The sequence below is a fragment of the Felis catus genome, chromosome A1, assembly GCF_018350175.1.
Source record: "Felis catus isolate Fca126 chromosome A1, F.catus_Fca126_mat1.0, whole genome shotgun sequence".
Classification (NCBI taxonomy): Eukaryota; Metazoa; Chordata; class Mammalia; order Carnivora; family Felidae; genus Felis; species Felis catus.
In genome coordinates this window covers 84759822-84783700 of record NC_058368.1, presented here as the reverse complement: position 1 = coordinate 84783700, position 23879 = coordinate 84759822, and the positions used below count along the sequence as shown (strand labels likewise).

The following is a 23879-nucleotide window of genomic DNA, read 5'->3' as shown; positions in this document are numbered from 1 at the left end:
CCCAATGATGATGGTGAATAATTTTGTAATGTACTGTTGAATTTGATTTGCTAGTATCTTGTTGAGGATTTTTGCACCAATATTCTTCAAGGATATTCACTGGTAATTATTCTTTTTAGAAGGCCTTTCATTTTGGAATGAAGAAAATGGTGGCTTTGCAGATTGAGTTTGGAAGTTTTTCTTCTATTTCCATTTTTTTTTTGAACAGTTTGGGATGTATAGATAGTAACTATTCTTCAAATGTCTGGTAGAATTCCTTTGGAAAGCCATCTGGCCCAGAACTCTTATTCATTGGGAGATTTTTTATTATTGATTCAATTTCCTTTCCGGTTATGGGTCTTTTCAAATTTTCCCTACGTCAGTTTGGCAGTTTGGTATTAGTTTCTAGTAATTTGTCCATTTCTTCTAGATTGCCTATTTTGTGGGGATATAATTTTTCATAGTATTCTCTTATTATTGTTGTTATTTCTGTGGTATTTGTTGTGATCTCTCCTCTTTAATTCATTATTTTGACCGGTCGGTTCCTTTCTCTTTTGTTTTCAATAAATCCGGGTAGGTGTTTAAAACTTTTCTTAATTCTTTCACAAAACCTGCTTTTAGTTTTGTTGATCTGTCCTACTGTTTTTTTTCTCCTATATTGTAACATTTCTTCTTTAATGTTTATTATTTCCCTGATTTTTCTGGCTTTAGAATTTATTTGCTGTACATTCTATAGTTTCTTTAGGTGTAAGGCTAGGTTGTGCGTTTGAGACCTTTCTTGCTTCATGATATTGGCCTGAACTGCAGTATGCTTTCCTATTAGGATTGCCTGTTCTTGGTTCCAAAAGTTTGGAACCTTAGGGGTCTGACTGTGGCCCTGCCTACCAAGTTACACCTGACAACACAGGGGACGTGCCCTGCGGATTGGAGCCACTGTAGGGACTAGCCAAAATGATGAAATAGAAGAATTCTCCTCAAAAGAAACTACAGGAAGTAATGACAGCTAATGAATTGATCAAAAAATTATTTAAGCAATATAATGGAATACGAATTTAGAATAATAGTCATAAAATTAATTGCTAGGCTTGAGAAAAGCATAGAGGACAGCAGAAAATCTATTGCTACAGAGATCAAGGGATTAAGAAATTGTCAAGAGGAGTTTAAAAAATGCTATAAATGAGGAGCAAAATAAAATGGAGGCAGCCATAGCACGGATTGAAGAGGAGAGGGGAGAATAGGTCAATTAGAAGATAAAATTATGGAAAAAGAGAAAGCTGAGAAAAAGAGAGATAAAAAAACCCCAGGAGTATGAGGGGAGAATTAGAGAACTAAGTGATGGAATCAAACTGAACAATATCTATATCATAGGAATTCCAGAAGAAGAAGAGAGAAAGGGTCTGAAGGTGTACTTGAAAAAATCATAGCTGAGAACTACCCTGATCTTGGTAAGGAAAAAGGCATTGAAATCCAAGAGGCACAGAGAACTCCCTTCAGACGTCACTTGAATCGATCTTGTGCACGACATATCATAGTGAAACTGGAAAAATACAAGGATAAAGAGAAAATTCTGAAAGCATCTAGGGATAAACAGGCTCTAACCTACAAAGGGAGGCCCATAAAAGTAGTGGCAGACCTATCTACTGAAACTTGGCAGGCCAGAGAGGAATGGCAAAAAATCTTCCATGTGAAGAACAAAACAATATGCAGATGAGAATCTTTTATCCAGCAAGTCTGTAATTCAGAATAGAAAGAGAGATAAAGGTTTTCCCAAACAAAAACTCAAGAAATCCCACTAAACCAGCCCTACAAGAGTACTAAGAGGGACCTTGTGAGTGAAATGTTGCAAGTACCACAAAGTACCAGAGACATCACTACAAGAATGATACCTACAGATATCACAATGACTTTAAAACCATATATTTCAATAATAACATTAAATGTAAATGCAGTAAATGCTACAAACAAAAGACATATGGTACCAGAATGTATAAAAAAACCAAGACCCATCTAACTTCTATCTACAAGAGACTCATTTTAGACCTGAGGACACCTTCAGATAGAAACTGAGGGGATAGAGAACTATCTATCATGCTACTGGAAGTCAAAAGAAAGCTGGAGTAGCCATACTTATATCAGACAAACTAGACTTTAAATTAAAGGTTGTAAAAAGAGATGAAGAAGGACATTGTATAACAATTACAGGGTCTATCCATCAGGAAGAGCTAACAATTGTATATGTCTATGCACCAAATTCAGGAGCCCCCAAATATATAAAACAATTAATCAAAAACATGAACAACCTTATAGATAAGAATGTGATAATTTCAGGGGACTTTAATACTCACAACAATGGATACATCATCTAAGCACAGGATCAATAAAGAAACAAGAGCCCTGAATGATACATTGGATCAGATGGACCTAACAGATATATTTAGAACTCTGCATCCCAAAGCAACAGAATATACTTTCTTCTCGAGTGCACATGGAACATTCTCAAGATAGATCACATACTGGGTCACAAAACAGCCCTTCATAAGTATAAAAGAATTGAGATCATACCATGCACACTTTCAGACCACAATGCTATGAAACTAGAAATCAGCCACAGGAAAAAGCCTGGAAAATCTCCAAAAGCATGCAGGTTAAAGAACAACCTACTAAAGAATGAATGGTCAACCAGGAAATTAGAGAAGAAATTTAACAATATATGGAAACAAATGAAATTGAAAATACAACAATGAAAATGCTTTGGGATGCAGTGAAGGCAGTCCTGAGAGAAAAATACATTGCAATCCAGGCCAATCTCAGGAAACAAGAAAAATCCCAAATACAAAATCTAAGAGCACACCTGAAGGAAATAGAATCAGAACAGCAAAGACACCCCAAACCCAGGAGAAGAAGAGAAATAATAAATATCATAGCAGAAATAACCAATATAGAATCTAAAAAAAACTGTAGAGCAGATCAATGAAACAAAGAGTTGTTTTTTTGAATACATACACAAAATTGGCACACCTTTAGCAAGGCTTCGCAAATAGAAAAGGGAGATGACCCAAATAGATAAAATCATGAATGGAAGTGGAATTATTACAACCAATCCCTCATAAATACAAGCAATTATCAGGGAATACGATGAAAATTTATATGCCAACACCCTGGACAACCTAGAAGAAATGGACAAATTCCTAAACACTAATTGATTGGAAGAATAAATGTTATTAAAATGTCAATACTACTTAAAGCTATCTACACATTCAATGCAGTCTCAATCAAAACTGTGCCTTCATTCGTCTCAAAGCTAGAATAAGCAATCCTACAATATGTTTGGAACCACAAAATACCCTGTGTAGCCCTGTGTAGTAATTTTGAAGAAGACCAAAGCGGGAGGCATCACAATCCCACACTTTAGCCTCTCCTACAAAGCTGTAATCATCAAGACAACATGGTATTGGCACAGAAACAGACACATCGACCAATGGAATAGAATAGAGACTCCAGAATTGGACCCACAAAAATATGGCCACCTAATCTTTGACAAAGCAGGAAAGAATATCTCATGCAAAATTGACAGTGTCATTAACAATTGGTGCTGGGAGAACTGGACAGCAGCATGCAGAAGGTTGAAACTAGACCACTTTCTTACACCATTCACAAAAATAAACTCAAAACGGGTAAAGGACCTGAATGTGAGACAGGAAACAATCAAACCCTAGAGGAGAATGCAGGAAAAAAACCTCTCTGACCTCAGTCTCAGCAATTTCTTACTTGACACATCTTCAAAGGCAAGGGAAGCAAAGGCATTAGAAGCAAAAATGAACTATTGGAACCTCATGAAGATAAAAAGCTGCTGCACTGCAAAGGAAACAATCAACAAAACTAGAAGGCAACCTACAGAATGGGTAAAGATATTTGCAAATGACATATCAGACAAAGGGCTAGTATCCAAAATGTATAAAGAACTCACCAAACTCCACACCCCAAAAACAAATAATCCACTGAAGAAATGGGAAGAAAACATGAATAGAAACTTCTCTAAAGAAGACATCCAGATGGCCAACAGGCACATGAAAAGATGCAAAATGTTGCTTCTCATAAGGGAAATACAAATCAAAACCACACTCAGATTCCACCTCATGCCAATCAGAGTGGCTAAAAGGAACAAATCAGGAGACTATAGATGCTGGTGAGGATATGGAGAAATGGGAACCCTCTTTCACTGTTGGCAGGAAAGCAAACTGGGCAGCTGGTCTGGAAAACAGAGTGCAGGTTTCTCAAAAAAATTAAAATTAGGGGCTCCAGGGTGGCTCAGTTAGGCGAGCATCCAACCTCAGCTCGGGTTATGATCTCACAGCTCGTGAGTTCGAGCCCCACATCAGGCTCTGTGCTGGAAGCTCAGAGCCTGGAGCCTGATTCTGCTTCTGTGTCTCCCTCTCTCTCTGACCCTAACCCAGTCTCATTCTGTCTATGTCTCTCTCAAATATAAATAAACATTTAAAAAATTAAAAATAAATCTGCCCCATGACCCAGCAATGGCACTGCTAGGAATTTACCCAATGGATTCAAGAGTGCTGATGCATAGGGGGACTTGTACCCCGATGTTTATAGCAGCACTCTCAACAATAGCCAAATTATGGAAAGAGCCTAAATGTCCATCAACTGATGAATGGATAAGGAAATTGTGGTTTGTATATACAATGGAATACTACTTGGCAATGAGAAAGAATTAAATATGTTGGATGGAATTGGAGAGTGTTATGTTAAGTGACATAAGTCATACAGAGAAAGACGGATACCATATGTTTTCACTCTTATGTGGATCCTGAGAAACATAACAGAAGACCATGGGGAGGGGGAGGAAAAAAAAAATGTTAGAGAGGGAGAGAGCCAAACCATAAGAGACCCTTAAAAACTGAGAATAAACTGAGGGTTGGTGGGGGATGGGAGGGAAGGGAGGGTGGGTGATGGGCACTGAGGAGGGCACCTGTTAGGATGAGCACTGGGTGTTGTATGGAAACCAATTTGAAAATAAATTTAAGGGGCGCCTGGGTGGCGCAGTCGGTTAAGCGTCCGACTTCAGCCAGGTCACGATCTCGCGGTCCGTGAGTTCGAGCCCCGCGTCGGGCTCTGGGCTGATGGCTCAGAGCCTGGAGCCTGTTTCCGATTCTGTGTCTCCCTCTCTCTCTGCCCCTCCCCCGTTCATGCTCTGTCTCTCTCTGTCCCAAAAATAAATAAACGTTGGGAAAAAAAATTAAAAAAAAGAAAATAAATTTAATATTAAAAAAAATAGAAATATAAAAAAAGTCACATGGGATTGTGTTGTGTGTGTATGAGGGGATAGCCAGCCCTACTGTCACAACTTCCCTTTCCTAACTGTGAGTTGTTCAAAATTAGACAACCGAATTCAGACCTGTGTGAAAATCAACCATGAATTTTATCCCAATACACTTACTACCTCCCCTTTTCAAAAATGAGAATATTGAGTGTACGTCCTCAGATTATGGCGATCATTAAAATAAAAAAAATGAAGGTGAAATATTAAGCAAAATGCATAAACTATTTAATGAACAAAAAACATTTTGTGTTTATTCTTACTGTTGTTATTTATAGTTATTTTATGGTGTTAAACTATTTTTACTCCCCTCAATGAAGGTTTAACTAATTCATCTTATGTTTTTTTTTTAATTTTTAATGTTTACTTATTTATTTTTGAAAGAGAAATAGAGCATGAGAGGAGGAGGAGCAGAGAAAAGGAGAAACAGAATTCAAAGCAGGTTCCAGGCAATGACGCCCCTCACTTTATGCTTCTTAAAGTGACTATAGAAATAAAATAATGAAATTCCCCTTTGGTCAAATTATGGCCTGGGCACCTGGGTGGGTCAGTCGGTTGAGCGTCCGACTTCGGCTCAGGTCATGATCTCACAGTTTGTGAGTTCGAGCCCCGCATTGGGCTCTGTGCTGACAGCTCAGAGCCTGGAGCCTGTTTTGGATTGTGTCTCCCTCTCTCTCTGCTCCTCCCCTACTCAGGCTCTGGCTCTGTCTCTCTCTCTCTCTCTCTCTCTCTCTCAAAACAACAACAACAACAACAACAACAACAACAACAACAAAGTATGGCCATGTGTAGAGGAACAAACAAGGTTTAAAATACAATAAATTTTTGACCTCAATTAGAAAAGTTGAACCATGACATTCAGGTTTCAGAAAAAATTCCTCAACTAGCCCTTCTAACATCTGTAGGTGCCGTTTCAAAAATACTGCAGAAGCCTGTAAAACTGGATCTTTCCAGTATCTCTGATATTATTTTAACTTTATTATTCCTCTTTCTCATTTATGTGAGATAGAGAATACAATTTTGATTAAAATGTCATCAAAAAAGTTCTGAAAGGCAGGTTAAAATTAAGCAAAATAACAAAGTGAAAAAAAAACCCTAATTTCTAAAGTTCATATTTTAAACTATTGTATTAAATTACATTTCTTATTTTGTTGTTAGTTCTTTGCAGAGGACATAAATATAAATTTTAAAATATATAGTTGTATTAATAAATATATATTTATAAGTATTTTCTTTGCGAAAACAACAACCTCCCTAAAGATGCCAAATTTCTTGGCTGCAGATGTATATATATATATGTGTATGTATACATATGTATATGTATATGCATACATATGTATGTATGTACGTATACATATGCATATATATATTTCTTGGCTTATAAGTATATAATGATTTACCGGTACAAGTTTAGAAATATACACTGAAAAAAATACTAGAACCCTATGTTCTGTAACCTATTTTTTTATCCTTGCTCTTTAGGCAAAAAGTACTTACTAGGGAAGAATGTAGCAGATTTTCAAGACATGATAACACCAATGTAATTGAAATATGATGCATAATTGGGGCGCCTGGGTGGCGCAGTCGGTTAAGCGTCCGACTTCAGCCAGGTCACGATCTCACGGTCCATGAGTTCGAGCCCTGCGTCAGGCTCTGGGCTGATGGCTCAGAGCCTGGAGCCTGTTTCTGATTCTGTGTCTCCCTCTCTCTCTGCCCCTCCCCCATTCATGCTCTGTCTCTCTCTGTCCAAAAAATAAATAAACATTGAAAAAAAAATCTTTAAAAAAAAAGAAATATATTATGATGCATAATCAAAGCAAATAAACATATAAACTTTTAATCCAAGCCCAATGGATATTGAGGAAGAGATGTTTTACAAAAGTATCAATTTTAATGAAAATAATCTTTGAAAATGGAATAAAAGCAGTTTTCCAGAAAAACATAGCAAGTAAACCAAATGTAATTTTATTTAAAAATTTCCAAATAATCTTATTAACATCATATTCTGTATATTATGTTTTTTCCCCATATGAAAATTGATAGTTCACAAAGAAAGATGCACATATGGGCCGTGAGTTAATACGCAAATCCTCAGGAACATTAATAATTAGAAAAATGTAAATTGAAACCAAAATGAGTTAGTCTATCCATGCTAGAATAGCGAAAATGAAAATGGTTGACGGTACCCACAATTGGTACCAATTGGAGAAAGTGGCATTCTTGTGATTTGCGGCTGAGCATGTAAAATTGAGCAAACATTTTGTTGCATTTCATACTAAAATTTTAGTCATGCATCTACCAAGTGAAATAAACACATGTGATCACAAAAAGGAAGTTAAAGTTATTTTAATCAAAATAGTTCCAGATTGAAAATAGCTCACATATCCATCAAAGTAGTAGATAAACAAAAAGCAGTAGATTCAGAGATGGGCATATTATTTAGGAACAACAACAAAAATAAAGAAGAAAAAACTGCTGATAGATGTAAAAGTGTGGTAGAATCTTTAAAAACATACTAAATCAATAAAAATTAAAATAACCAAGTTATTAAAAAATACCTATTTTATGTTTTCATTGAAGCAAAATTCTAGAACAGACCAAATTATAGGACAGAGATACAAGTGTGACTAATTGTTGTATCTGGGTTGAGTGATTTTACTGGAAAAGTGCGTGAAAAAAAATTCTGATCTGGTCAGAATTGCCTTTTACTAGTGGGCTAAATCCAAGTTGTTGACACTGGGTGAATAGCAAGCTTCAGATGTGAGCATTCTAGTGTTTGTAAGTTATACCACAATTAAAAACAAATTAACAACTAATGTTGAAAATTGTTTGACTACTTGGCTCATTCTTTGAACAAATATTTATTGTGTGGTGTGATGTAAAAGTGTTTTAATGATTTTGATTAACAGACTTTTAACAATCCACAATTTGATGTATTCATGAGAGCATAGTAAAAGATCCAAACTATGAAGGCCTGTCAGAATTTCAAACTAAACTAGTAATGGATATAGATATAATACATATATACCTTTTCTCTAGAAAATCCTACACAGTCACTTTATACAGACTTTAAATTCAGAGCAAATCTATGTAATTTTAACCCTGACTTAAGGCAGAACACTGACCCATACACTTTCTCAAGGCACCCTTGACTTCACTGTTTCTCAGACTGTAGATGAGGGGATTGAGTACAGGGGTGAAGATAGTATAGAACACTGACACTACTTTATCATGGTGAGCTGACCTGTAGGATTTGGGTTGCATATAGGTAAAAATTGCAGCTCCATAAAAGAGTCCCACCACAGAAAGATGTGAGGAGCAGGTGGCAAAAGGCTTTTTGCGGGCTTCTCTAGAATGCATCTGGAGAACTGCAGCAAGGATGAGACTATAGGAAATCAGAATGAGAGAAAATGGGACCAGGAGCATTAACACACAGCATACGTACATCACATACTCAAAGACAAACGTGTCGGCACAAGCTAAACCCACCAGAGTAGGGGCCTCACAGAAGAAATGATTGATCTCATGTGCATCGCAAAATGGAAAACTCAGGGTAGCAGCAGCCTGCATGAGCCCATCAACTGCCCCCAGGACCCAAGACCCCACAGTCATTCTCAGGCATAATTGCCAGCTCATGAGGGCTGGGTATCGCAGTGGGTGACAAACAGCCACATACCGGTCATAGGACATGGCTGCTAAGAGGAAACACTCACCCCCTCCTAAAGTTAGAAGGAAGAATATCTGCAACCCGCACTCAGCAGGGGAGATGGACATCTTTCCAGTCAAGTAGTTAGTAGCCATTTTGGGCACAATGGTAGAGACCAGCATCATGTCCATGAGGGAGAGTTGGCTCAGTAGGAAGTACATGGGTGTGTGGAGCCGGGCATCTTGGTGAATCAGGAGAATCATGAGGGCATTTCCCACTAGGGAGGCGAAGGCAATTGTGAGAACCATTGCAAAGAGAAATAGATGGGTTCCTGTGTGGTTAAAGAGTCCTAGGAGAATGAAATCAGAGGTGGTGTTCCCATTTTTCATGATTTTCAAACTGGAAATGAAGAAATAGATGACAGTTTTCATCATTTGCAGTGCTCCATTTGAATTACATATCTGAAAATGATAAAACTTATTTCAAATATTTTATTTGCCATTTTCAAAATATTTTAACGTGGACATAAAGTTAATTTCAACTTTTTCCACTTTTTCTTTCTTTAAAAGTTTCAAAATAAGTACCCTTTATTAATTGGCATAATGAATTAATTAATTCATTAATTGATTGACATAATGAAAAATTTTTGGTAAATTACAATAATATGAAGTGTGTCTTTGTACCACAGGCAGCAACATATGTGAGCAGGAGGATATTTTTTACATAATTTGTAATTTATGTTTGTGTTTTGCCTTATATCATGCATAGTCAATATTCTTAGGAGCTGAGTTAAATCAGTTTTTTTTAAATATATAAAATCAAGGTCCTTGATATAAGAGTTACACATGTAAAACATATTAAAATCAGATCATCTTTATTGATATAATTTAATTATGGAAGCCATGGTTTTTCCAAACAAGAGGACTTACATTTTCAGGTCTAGGAACTAAAATACTGAGTCTGCAGAAAGAAACATAGCTTAACTTGGAATTGTTAGTGAATTAGTTTAGCAGTAATGGCTTTAGAATATTTCCCTTAATGTGACACTGCAATACTAAATGCAGATTTTAATTAAGAAGATACTTTGTATAATCAAATGAAATTGTTTCCCCTCAAAGTCACAGAAACACAACTTTACTGAGTAAGGAAGAGGAGGTAAACATTTTTCATTCTTCACCCAACCACAGAGGTAAATTCTCTTCAGTCAGAAAGGAATCTAATCTTTAAAGGCCTTTTCATCTCTGATTTTGTCTAGCTTGTTGAATAAATAATAGCTGCAGACATGGGGATACTCATTATTTCTCAAAGATATTGTATACTTCAGTGAAATTATATAATAAAAGGAGTCCACCTCTTCCATGGACAATTCTCTTTGCCCTCACTTTACACAGGCATCCCTTAATTTAATGCCATTCAGGATGGATAAAGGCAGTGCAAAAGGCTTATTCAGCCTCTAACTCCAGTTCTTGAGCATCATTACTGTACTGGTAGTATTCTACTTGACATTTTTAGTTGATCATTTCAAAATTAGACATGTTGAAAATACATTTCCTCCTGTTAAATGTATTTTGCATTTGCTAAAATTCTGTGATCTCCACATCCTTGAAACTCTAACATGCAGTCTGTACCTCTAGTAACTAAATGAAATCTGTAAATATAGAGTTCAGTATGACTTTCCTGAAGAACTTCAAAATCCTGCTATGTAATTTATTTGACGTGTAGGTTATTATTTTCCATCCTCCTATTGTTGAAGATTGACAGAACATTAAAACTATTTGAAAAGCAGTAGGCATCTTAGTAACTGTAGGGTGTTGGACAAGCCTCTTAATTCTTTGCTACTATCTTACTTATTTTTTAGTGTACTGCCAGTAGAGTGGCATTATTTTCACTTTGTTATATAATCATCACCAATATTAATCCCCTGGAAAATTTTCATATTCTCAAACTGAAACTCTTGTATCCATTATATAATAACTTCCTTTCCTTATTCTCACAGCCACTGGCAAATGCCATTCTATCTTCTGCCTCTATATATTTGACTAACTTACATACTTCAGATAAGTGGAGCTATGCAGCAGTGTGTGTGTGTGTGTGTGTGTGTGTGTGTGTGTGAAAGAGAGAGAGACAGAGAGACAGAGAGAGATTGGCTTATTTCATACAACATAAAATCCTCAATGTTCATCCATGCTGTAAAATGTGCCAGAATACTCTTCCATTTTGAGGCTGAATAATATTACTTTGTATGCATGCCTAAACTACATTTTACTTATAAACTCATATCAATAAATGTCTATGGACATTTGTGTTTTTTCCACTCCAGTCATATACTTAAGTAACTATTTAATGGGATTTTGAGTTACAGATGCTCATTATTGGTTATTTTGATTGGATATATATATATATATATATATATATATATATATATGGCATAAAAATATAGTAATTTGCACTAAATTTTGCTTGCATCATGAAAGATAAGTGTATGCATTTTTAGAGAATAATTACAGTTTACATGAGAATAATCACAGTTTTCTAGGTTAAAAAATGCATTTCTTATCATCATGTTTCTACTTGTGGTTAAGTGTATCTTTAAATGTGAAATGGGGCACCTGGGGGCGGTTCAGTAAGTTAAGCATCTTATTCTTGATTTCATCTCAGGTCATGATCTCATTGTCTGTGAGATCAAGTCTTGCATCCGGCTCTGCACTGTCAGCACAGACAGTGCTCCCTCAATCTGCTCCTCTTCTGCTATCATGCATATGCTCTTTCTTTCTCTCAAAAATGAACATTAAAAAATGTGAAATAATTAAGTCTTTGTTTTTCAAAGGATATAAGTGATAGCTATACACTTTCTTTCTGGTGAAATAAATATATAAAAAACAATTGTCATAATCCTATTGACTACTTACAACGCTCATAGTGTTTAGATTACTTAATGTAAAAATCAACTAAACATGTCAATTAAATACAATGAATAGAAGTATTTATATTTTCCTAAGATGTGATGATATTTATTTATATGTTTAATTAAAAATCTTATCTGGGGTGCTTAGGTGTCTCAGTCAGTTATGATGTCATGATGTCACAGTTCATGAGTTCCAGCCCTGCATCAGGCTCTCTGCCATCACTGCAAAGCCTGCTTTGGATCCTCCATCCTCCCCTCTCTCTGCCCTTCCGCTACTCTTCTCTCTCTCTCTCTTTCTCTCTCTCTCTCTGTCTCATACACACACACAAATAAGACTATTTGCCATTAATTGGAATGTTTATATATTTACACACATAAGATTATAAAGAATAATTTCTAAGAAAATTCACTATGGATATAAAGTGCAGTGGAAACTTATATGAGGAATTAACTTAGCTTGCAAGTAAGATATCTACAATGGTATTTAATAGAATGATGAAAACTCAACATTGACTAGTGTGGCAATATGAAAATTTAATACTGTGAAAAATAAACACTTTTTTTTCACCTTTGATATATGGCTTGATAATATTAGAGGTTTTTGGTCTTTTTATCTGTTTCCCTAATATTTCACTTAGAATGGTGGTAAAATTGTGATATCATTACTTTAAACCACAAACTCATCTCTTTTGTAATACTATTAGAAGGCACAAATACATCTTCTCTTTTCTCTCATAAAATAATCAGAATATTTAGGAGGTTATCTAGAATTTTCCCTTCTGTATTTTTCTGATCCCCGTTGCCATCACTTACTATTAAAAGTATGACTCTTCTTCCCCAGGATACTGAGATCAATCAATTCTTTCTGTACAAAATAAAATAGTAACAGCTAAATCATTTATTTGACTGAATTGACAGGTTAGTACAAGAGTTTTAATCTTACTAAGCTAGCATTAATTTTAGTTCTTTGGATCGTAGGTTAGATAACAATGGATTTTATATGTAAAACTGTACAGAGGATATAGTATTACTATAGTTTTCTGGAGTGCAAAATCCATTAAAAATACTAAATATTAAGAGATTAGTGTGATCTACTCACATAAAATTATGACTCCCAGTAGGCTGCATCTGCATCCTCTTTGAGCAGCATCACCCTAAATACCTCTTCTAGTCTGGCCACATCAAACTTGCTCATATCAGTGTCTACTGTGACCTATTAAGGGGATCGTCCTCTTGACATCTTTTCTAAAAATACCTTCTTATTAATATGCCAATGCTGCATAAGTCTGACTCTTTCCATGACAATGGTATTTAATTGTTACAGATTTTAGATATCTCTAGAACTTAAATATAATTTCCTTTGCCCTTTCGGAAAGTCATGATTCATTAAAATAAGAGAGAATCATTTACAAGGAAAAGTAAAATGTACATAAATGATCCTGGAAAGGGATGACTATTTAAAATACATTAAAGAGTAGATTTATCTGATTCTGACATTACTTTTTAAAATTTGATAAGGAAGAAAGATTAAAGAATTTGTTGTTAAGAGACAAGCTTTTGTTAAAGATAGTAATTAAAATGATGAAATGTATATATGGAATTTAAGAAACAAAACATATGAATATGGGGGAGGAAAGAGAGTCAAACCTTAAAATAGGCTGTTATGTATAAAGAATAAACTGAGGTTTGCTGGAGGTGAGGTGGGCAGGGTGACAGATTAAATGGGTGATGGCTATTAAGGAGGGTACTTGTGATGAGCACTGAATGTTGCATGTAAATGATTCATCACTAAATCCTACACCTGAAACTAATATTACACTGTATGTTTAACTGCAATTAAAAAAAAAAGACTTGAAAAAGAAAAAGAAATGTGAAATTCATTTTGAAATTCAGCTATTTTTTGGAACTTAAATTGACAGAATCTCTGTGTTCCATAAGTTTCAAAGTTTATATTTATATTATTGTGGGGAAATACGTTCAAGAATTCCTTATACTTAAATAAATGGGTTAAAAAAAAAAGCTTAGGGTGGAAAGCCACCGCCACAGGGAAAAAGCACCCAAGGTTATTTAGTGAGATTTATAATGCAATCACAAGTAACTTGTTATATTACCTGCAGGAAACTACTTTACATCAGGTGCCAATATACTTTGATCACAACTTCAAACTCCACTTGCCCCCCAGACCCTTTGCTTCTTACACACTGAAGTTAATTACTATCTGATTGTTTCCTTCTGCACATTCACCACATATGCAAAATCTTGAAAGTTCAATAAATATGAAGATCAAACCCCTGCTGGGGGCTCTTGTCTCCTCCCAGAGATTGGCCTCTCTTGTATTCGATCCTGTGTCTGCTCTCTTACTGGACAAGAAAATTTCAGACAAATAGTCTGAGACATATTATGTCATTTTTATTTTAGAGTTTATGTTTCTTTGTATTTAAATAATAAAATAAATGGGACGCCTAAGTGGCTCGGTCGGTTGAGTGTCCAACTTCGGCTCGGGTCATGATCTTGCAGTTTATGAGTTCAAGCCCCACGTCGGGCTCCGTGCTGACAGCTCAGAGCCTGGAGCCTGCTTCGGATTCTGTGTCTCTCTCTCTCCCTGCTCTTCCCCCACTTATGCTCTGTCTCTTTCTGTCTCAGAAATAAATAAACATTAAAAAATTAAATAAATAATAAAATAAATGATAACTGAAACTAACCTACAACAGATTGCATCTGTTGTGCCAATTAAATTTCAGTTTGATTCTATCTGAGTTGTTTCTTCATATTTTATCAATGTTTGGAGTTTAGTTTCTGGGAAAATCTTGGTTCTTGGATTCATTTTTAACACTTCTATGATTGAATTTTGTAAGAGTAAATATAAGTATCACATTCCACACCTGTTAATATATGTATATATAAAATACATGCATCGCAGAATATTTCATTGGAAAAAGGTACATCTGGACAAGAGTGTGTTTTAATTGCTTACTCCAGGTGATCCGTAATAATTGGTATTTTATTTGTTTATAAAGAGAGAACATCATAGATTTTAAATGTGCTTATGCCTTTGGATGTTGAGTAGACTTTTTTCAATGTATATCAAATTATAAGTTCCCAGAGAACATGATAATGAAGATCACAGAAGCTTCATATCAAGAAAAAAGTGGAAATACCTTTCAGAACTCCATAAGAAAACTGAAATCACAGTGAACTGGGATGTCTACATTGAGATGCATTTAGTATTATTTTTAATTATGTGGGAAAATTTAAAGAAACCAAGAAATTTTTTACTAGACCTTAATCTTAGCAAGAATAGGATGTATTGTCCACCACTCCTCCTGAAGAAATGTGGGATGGAATTTCCAGACATCACTAAAACAGACTGTGTGGAAAAGTCCATCTAACAAGTGCTCACACCTGGCCAGAGTGCAAAACCAAGAAGCCAGCAGGATAAAATATTCTGTTGTTATCCTACCCATGCACAGAAAACATTTCATGATGTTTGGGACACAGACTCTGAGACAGAGATAGGCATGCAAGAAGTTATTGTGGAGTTCCCTTAGGAATAAGTCCCTAAGAATGAAGGAAGCAGAATTGGGCACAGGGAGATGTTGAACTGTCTTGCAGTTATAACAAAGTTATCAGCTACCCCAGGAGGAGTTCTAACATTTTCCTTCTAAGTTGTCTTGCTATAGGGAAAGGGGTTCCTCTTGTGCCCCAACAAGAGCATTGGTAGGATGTGGCCTGTCCCCAGGAAGGGAGCATGGCCTTGGCCTAGGCAGTGTTCCTCAAACAAGAACAATTCCTTGATAAAGACTTAGTTGAGGGTGTCTGATACTAGCACTCCTATCAAATGGGTAGCAATTAATTTAGTCTTGAAAGGGGAAGTGGAATATGGGAGCACAGAATAGTGAAGTGGATATTCCATGAGTTACACTCAGCCAGAAGTCAAAATGAAGGGAAACCTTAAATACCATTCACACAGTTTTATGCCTGCACATAGAAAGTAGGTCAGGTGATTGGTGTGCACATAAGACAACCAAGAATAATGACCAATTCTCAATAAAAATATGGTTTTCTTCCAATATAAGATACAAGGTAATTTGGAATTTGCCCACAAAGACTATGCTGGTATGTGGAGCTCAATACATCTACTGGCATTCCCAGGTTTTGGTTTAGAAGAACTGTTAATATGTCTCTTATAAACAAACATTGGTACTCAATAAGTAACCTGGAACTTTATTCAGAAGAGCAAAAGTAGATGTGATGGAGAGCACGAATTTCCCATATGGGTCAATTGTAGTGAGAAGGGCATTTCATTACAAAACAGAGTCCTCTAAGATTAGCTCAGATGCTGTAACTAACAGCTCTCAAGAGATATCAGGATTTTGCTTTCCCTAGGGTGTCTTGCTCTGTGCATTGCACCATCTCAAATTTCTATGTTGGATACCCTAACTGCAAATGAAGAGGGATTTGGGGATAAGAATGTTATAGAAGTAATTAAGGTTAAATTAGCTCGTATTGGTATGGCTTTGATTTAAGGATTAGTGTGCTTTTGAGGGATACCAGATATAATTCTCCTTCTCTTCAAAATCATGCAATGCCATGTGAGGCGGCTTTCTGTAAAAATAAGAAGAGAGGTCTCACTGGGAGCCAAACTGGCCTGTAGCTTGATCTTAGAATTCCTAGCCTCCAGAACTTATGAGAATAAATATCTGATATTTAATCTACCCAGTCTATTGTATTTTTTCACGTAAGCCTGATCTGACAAATCCATTCTTCTATGTAGGTGCAAGTTTCTTTGGAAAAGGATTGATATATAGTGCCCACATACAATTATTGTGGCATTGTTGGACCTTTCTTCAAGGTGAACTGGTGACTTTTTAATTGGATAAGTTCTGGGACTGAGTATGGATTCAAAATAGGAGATAATAATTTAATTTTTCCTGATGACAACTGTCATCTGATTTCACTCGTCGTCTTTATTTTTAATTAATTTTATAAATTAAGCAATATTCCTGGTGGCTGCACATATATCTCAGCTTAAGAGTATCAGCGTCCATGTCCCTTTTGTAACCTATGCTTTTAAAGTGTTTATGGCACCACTTGGTCCATGTTATTCCTGTGTAATTTCTTTACCACTTATATATGTAGCTCTGGTTACACAGCAATATATTTGTCCATTAATTTTGGCCAAAACAGGCAGCTGAATATGAAATTCTCAATGATGTTTTGGTATTCCTAGAAAGCATTCCATAGAACTCTGGGCTCTTCTGGGGATCATAGTCAGATTGCAATGCGTAATAAATGCAAACATGTCCTCTGCTCTTTACTTTTTAATATTTTATTAAGTATTAACAATACTTAATAATACTTAATAGTTAATAATACCTAATAATAATAATAATGCTATGATAAGTCAGGTATTGCCATATTATCTACTGTAGGTCCTTGTGGTGGTTACTTTTATATCTCAAAAAATATATATAGTGTACTTTTATACCATATATAGTATACTATATACTATAGTACCCAGTTACTTTTTATTCTTAAGTAATTCTGCTTTTAAAAATATTTTTATTGAGATATAGTAGACATATATCACTGTGTGAGATTAAGGTGGACAATATTATAACTTGATACATGTATAGATTCCCAAATGGTTACCACAGAAGGTTATTTACACATTCTACCCCTCACATAGTTACCATTTTCTTTCTGTTGTTAAGATGATAACATTAAATCTCTACTCTCATAGCACCTTTAAAGTATACATTGCAGTGATTCTAAGTGTTTATTATAGTTATTATGCTATACATTAGATATAGAAAATGTAATTCTAGCAGTTAAATTCCAGGGCTGCTAAGTTGTTTGTCAATAATATCTGTGACAAGAAAAAGAGGGAAGTTTGCAAAATACAAATTAATTCTGTCAATTAACCACATTTTTTTCTTATTAATAGAGTATTTATTTGTCTTTCCTCTGTTAAACCCTGAGCCAATCACTCTTCCAAGTCTGCCTGGGGAGGTACAGGAAAAGGATAATACAGGGAAGGTGATTGGGGAAAGACCTATGGGAAATGGAGATGGCTCCTTCACATGGCAATAAACACTTTGTTATTATAGTTGTTGATATAATTTTTATAATTGAGATAAAATTGGTGTATAACATTATTTTAGTTTCAAGAGTAAAATATAATAAGACAATATTTGTATACACTATAAAGTGTTCATCACACTCTAGTTACCATTTGCCACCATTCAATTAACCCCCTTCACCCATTTTCCCATTCATGAAACCTGTTTCCTCTGTTCTCCCTGTTCCACCAATCTGTTCTCTGTATCTATGAGTATGATTTTGTTTTGTTTATTTAAATTCACCCTATAAGTGAAATCATGTTATTTTTCTTTCTCTGACATTTTATTCAGAAAAATACCCTCTGAGGAGATTGGAAAGTGGTTGCAGAGAGGGAGATCTTAGGCATGCCTTTTCCCATGAATATAACTATATAACCATTAAATCATCCTAAATACCTCAGAAATCAAACTGTCAGAACCAGACTGGCAGAATAAACTCCACAACTAAAGTAAGAGAAGAGGCAGCATCAAAGAATGTGAAGACATGCTTTAGGAGAGAAATGGATCATAGTTTCTGCAGTTAGGAGGGAGCAACAGACATGTAGAAGGGCAAGAAACAGAGTAACATACAGGAGAGAGTACAGGGAAAATAAATCCCTATAGCAATTGTCTTGGAAAATGAGAGGGGCTTAATTGTGTGACTTCTGGCAACAAACTGGACTTCAGCCTGAAGTTTCAAAAATCAGCAGCCTTGGCTGGGATAGAGCCTGATGGCAATGGGACTACTTTTAGAAAAAAAGACAGGAAAAGAACTTGCCAACACACAGTATGGAAAGACATTATGTAGAGAACATGGAGCACAGAGTGGAGGTTATTTGCTCATCTTGGAGCCTCTCCCAGAGAAGCAGCATTAATGGAGAGAACTCTCTGGGAGAAAAGGAACTGGCAGACAGCACCTCCCTCTCCACCACTCAGCATAAGCTCAGGACTACCTGTGGGAACCTGTGTAGTACAATCACTAGCTACCTAACTGCTTACACCGAGCTGTGCCCCCATTCTCTAGTAAAGTACCCTTCCTGGTCACACTTGTTTCAGTGCCAACACAACATGCCCCACCCTCAGAATATCTGCCCAAACCACTGCCCACACCCCAACTCTGAAGAGTTTTGTGGGTGTCAGTTCCAGTAGTGGTGGCAACACATCTCATTTCACAAGCAGACCAAAACACACCTTTTTAAAATTCACCCCATTCAGGTAAGGGACCAAACACTGTTCACAACATGCAAAGAAAGCCTCAACAAATGATTGGACTGAAGGATAAAGTGATCAGAAGGGTATAAACCAAACACATTGGATATATTCCCAGAAGGGTCATGCCCTGGGAAATAGGGGACACTATGTGTATGTGTGGGGGGGAGACTACACCACTTATTCTCCATTAAGTGATCAAAATCCTCATGAAAAGGAGATGTAGCAGACTTTCTTAATACACAGAAAGAGGCACAGAGATGGAGACAAAATGAGAAGACAGAGGAATTCATACCAAATGAAAGAACAACACAAAGGCGTGGCCAGAGCAAAACAGATATGAGTAACATGAATAACATGCCTAATGTAATATTTAAAGCAATTATTTTACATATATACCCTGGATGTGAAAAAAGAGTGGAGGATGTGAGTAAGACTCTTAATGCAGAAATAAGGATACCAAGGGCACCTGGGTGCCTCAATCCATTAAGCAGGCTGACTTCAGCTCAGGTCATGATCTGGCAGTTTGCGGATTTGAGTCCTACATTGGGTTTTCAGATGTCAGTGCAGAGACTGTTTCAGATCCTCTTCCTCTCTCTCTCTCTCTCTCTCTCTCTCTCTCTCTCTCTCTCTCAAAAATAAACATGAAAAATAAATAAGGAATAACATATAAGAGATAAAGCGTTCAGTAAAATAAATGAGAAACATGCTTGATGGGATGGACAGCAAACTGGAAGAAGTAGAATTAATTGATGATCCAGAAGACAAAGTATTGGAAAGTAATCGATTTGAACAAAAGAGAGAATAAAAAATGATGCAAAAAGAAAAAAGACTGAGAGAACTCAGTGACTCAGTCAAGTGAAATAACCTTCATATTATAAGAGTCCCAGAAGAAAATGAGAGATAAAAAGGGGACAAAAAATTATTTGAAGAAATAATACCAGAAATCTTCTTAATCTGTGGAAGGAAACAAATATGGAGATCCAGGGGGCACAAAGAACCCTCCAAATATCAACAAAAGCAGATTCACACCAAGACATATTCTAATTAAATTGGCAAAATACAGTGATAAAGAATACACCTTAAAAGCAGAAAGATAAGTGGCACCTGGATTGCTCAATTAAGCATCTGACTCCTGATTTTGGCTCATGTCATGCTCTCAAAGTTCGTGGGAATGAGCTCTGCAATGAGGCTCTGCACTGACAGTGCAAAGCTTGCTTTGGATTCTCATTTTTTCTCTCTGCCTCTCCCACATTCTTCCATGAGTGTGTGCTCTATTTCTCTCAAAATAAATAAATAAATACATAAATAAATATTTAAAAATATATGGTTTCCCTGAGAGCCCAAGAGAGCCCACAGAATTAAAAATTGAAATTTTCTGTATAATTCCCCTTTTTTTGATCAATAATCTTTCTTCAGGAAACATTGATGATCAACTTAATGTTATTACATCCCTCAAGGCCAGGATCTGCCTTGGATCCACCAATTCCCTCATTGCTAAGTATGATTATGCATCTTTTCACCTAGGGTTCATTGCTGGGGCCTCACTTATTTATACAGTAGATGATGAGAAGTGTAAATATTATATATGTTTTCTATTCCAATTGTTGAGCAAACATAATACGTGTGTTTGGTCTAGATTATCTTGTTTTACATTTGATATAGAATTTATAACAATGTTATATGGACAGAAAAAGAGCTCCAATAAGTTACACCTGAAAAAATAAATGCAATGGTGGAGTGGATTTAAATAAACAGGAAAACAACACAGAAAATTAATCACATATAACTTGATATTTTTTTAATTTAAATCCAAGTGAGTTAACATACAGTGTAATGATTTCAGGAATAGAATTTAGTGATTCATCACTGACATAAAACACCCAGTGCTCATCCAATAAGTGTCCTCCTAAATTTTCAACACCCATTAGCCCATCCCCCTACCCAGTAACCCACCAGCAACCTTCAGTTTGTTCTCTGTATTTAAGTGTCTCATATGGTTTGTCTTCCTCTTTGTTTTTATCTTATTTTTGCTTCCCTTCCCACATCTTCATCTTTTTTGTTTCTTAAATTCCACATGTGATTGAAATCATATATATATTTCACTTAGCATAATACACTCTAATTCCATCCACATAGTTCCAAAAGGCAAGATTTCATTCTTTTTGATCCCAGTGTAGTGTTCCATTGTATATATGTATAGCACCTGTTCTTTATCCATTCATCAGTCGATGGATATTTGGGCTCTTTCCACACTTTGTCAATTGTCGATAGTGCTGTTCTAAACATTTGGGTGCATGTGCCACATTGAATCAGCAATTTGTATCCTTTGGATAAGTGCCTAGTAGTGAAATTGCTAGGCCATAGGGTAGTTCTATTTTTAATTTCTTGAGGAATCTCCATACAGTTTTCCAGACTATCTGCACCAGTTTGCATTCCCACCAGCAGTGTAAAGTTTTCCTCTTTCTCCTAATATTTGCCACCATATGTCATTGCCTTAATTTTACCCATTCTGACAGGTGTGAGGTGGTGTCTCATTGTAGTGTTGATTTGTATTCCCCTGATTACGAGTGATGAGCATCTTTTCATGTGTCTGTTTGCCATCTGGAAATATTCTTTGGAAAATTTTCTACTCATATCTTTTGCCCATTTATTTACTGGTTTATTGGTGGGGTTTGTTTTGAGGGGAGGGTGTTGATTGTGATAAGTTGTTTATAGATTTTGGATACTAACACTTTATCCCATATTTTACTTGCAAATATCTTCTCCCATTCCATCAGTTGCCTTTTAATTTTGCTGATTGTTTCCATCCCTGTGCAGAAGTTTTTTTTTTTTTTTTATCTTGATGAGGTCCAAATAAAAAATGTTCACTTTTTCTTTTGTCTCCCTTGCTTCTGGATACATGACAAGTAAGAAGTTCCTGCAGCCGAGGTCACAGAGGTTGTTGCCTGTGTTCTCCTCTATGATTTTAATGGCTTCATGCCTTTTATCTCTATGCATTTTGAGTCAATTTTTGTGTTTGTTGTAAGAAAGTGGTCCAGGTTGATTGTTCTGCGTGTCACTATCATTTTCCCAACACCATTTGCTGAAGAGACTCTCTTTTTTCCATTGCATATTCTTTTCTACTTTGTCAAAGATTAGGGTCCACATGTATACATTTGTGGTCCATTTCTGGGTTCTTAATTCTGTTGATACATTGACCTATGTGTCTGTTTTTGTGCCAGTATCATACTGTCTTGATGATTAGAGCTTTTTTAATACAGCTTGAAGTCCTGAAGTGTTATGGCTCCAAATTTGGTTTTGTTTTTCAACACTACTTTGGCTATTAGGGGTATTTTCTGGTTCCATACAGATTTTAGGATTGTTTGTTCTAGCTCTGTGAAGAATACTGGTGTTATTTTAATAGAGAATGCATTAAATAAGTAGATTGTTTTTGGTAGTAGTGACATTTTAACAATATTTGTTCTTACACCTCATGAGCATGGAATGTTTTTCCATGTTTGTGTGTGTGTCTTCATCAACTTTTTTCATATCTTTCTAGAGTTTTCAGCGTATAGATTTTTCACCTCTTTGGTTTGGTTTATTCCTAGTTATTTTATAGTTTTTGGTGTAATTGTAAATGGGATCAATTTCTTGATTTCTTTTTATGCTGCTTTGTTATTGGTTGACTGAAATACAAACAAGTTCTGTACATTGATTTTATATCCTGAGACTCTGTTGAATTCATGTATCAGTTCTAGCAGTTTTCTGGTGGAGTCTTTTGGGTTTTCCACATAGAGTATCATGTTGTGTGTGAAGAGTTAAAATTTGACTTCTTCCTAGCCAATTTGGATGTCTTTTATTTCTTTTTGTTGTCTGATTGTTGAGGCTGCAATTCTAATAGTATGTTGAATAACAGTGGTGAGAGTGGACATCCCTTTTGTGTTCCTATCTTAGAGGCAAATCTCTAAGCTTTTCCCCAATGAGGATGATGTAAGCTGTGGGTCTTTCATATATGGCCTTTATGACCTTGAGGTATATTCCTTCTATCCCTACTTTTGTGAGGATTTTTATCAAGAAAGAATGCTTTATTTTGTCAAATGCTTTTTCTGCATCTATTGAGAAGATCATGTTGTTTTTATCCTTTCTTTTACTAATGTGATGCATCACATTGATTGACTTGTGGATTTTGAACCAGCCCTGCATACCAGGAATAAATCCCACATGATCATGGTGAATAAATCTTTTAATGTATTGTTGGATCTGGTTTGTTAGTATCTTATTGAGAATTTTTGCATCCGTGTTCATCAGAGAAATTGGTCTGTAGTTCTCTTTTTAACTGGGGTCTCTTTCTGGTTTTGAAATCAAGGTAATACTGTCCTTTTAGAAAGAGTTTGGAAGTTTTCTTTCCATTTCTAATTTTTTTAATAGCTTCAAAAGAATGGGTGTTACCTTTTCTTTAAATGTCTGGTAGAAATTCCCTGGAAAGTCATCCAGTCCTGGACTCTTGTTTATTGGGATACTTGTGATTATTTATTCAACTTATTCAATTTCTTTTCAATCTGATCAATTTATTGTATTTCTTCCTGTATTTGCTTTGGCAGTTTATATGTTTCTAGGAATTTGTTCATTTCTTCCAGATTTCCCCATTTGTTGGCATATAATTGCTCATAGTATTCTATTTATTGATTCTATTTCTGGAGTGTTGGTTGTGATCTCTCCTCTTTC

General features: G+C 35.8%; 1 protein-coding gene across 10 annotated transcripts in view; it reads right to left on the bottom strand.

Moving 5' to 3' along the window:
- Positions 1 to 23879, bottom strand: part of LOC101085852 (olfactory receptor 2T8-like) — a 216305-nt gene that overhangs the window by 102295 nt on the left and 90131 nt on the right. For 5 of the 10 annotated variants that reach the window (XM_045056451.1, XM_045056458.1, XM_045056457.1 and 2 more), the window contains 2 exons: positions 12676 to 12727; positions 7342 to 9418 (listed from right to left, as the gene is read on the bottom strand). The exons of 1 other annotated variant lie outside the window; for it this stretch is intronic. In XM_045056451.1, coding sequence (XP_044912386.1) covers positions 8408 to 9391 — 984 coding nt within the window. In that variant the 5' untranslated portion in view covers positions 9392 to 9418; positions 12676 to 12727 and the 3' untranslated portion in view covers positions 7342 to 8407. Of the gene's footprint in view, positions 1 to 7341; positions 9419 to 12675; positions 12728 to 23879 lie in introns of those variants that run through there. 4 more of the 10 variants (XM_045056463.1, XM_045056467.1, XR_006597146.1 and 1 more) reach the window with 2 other exon arrangements.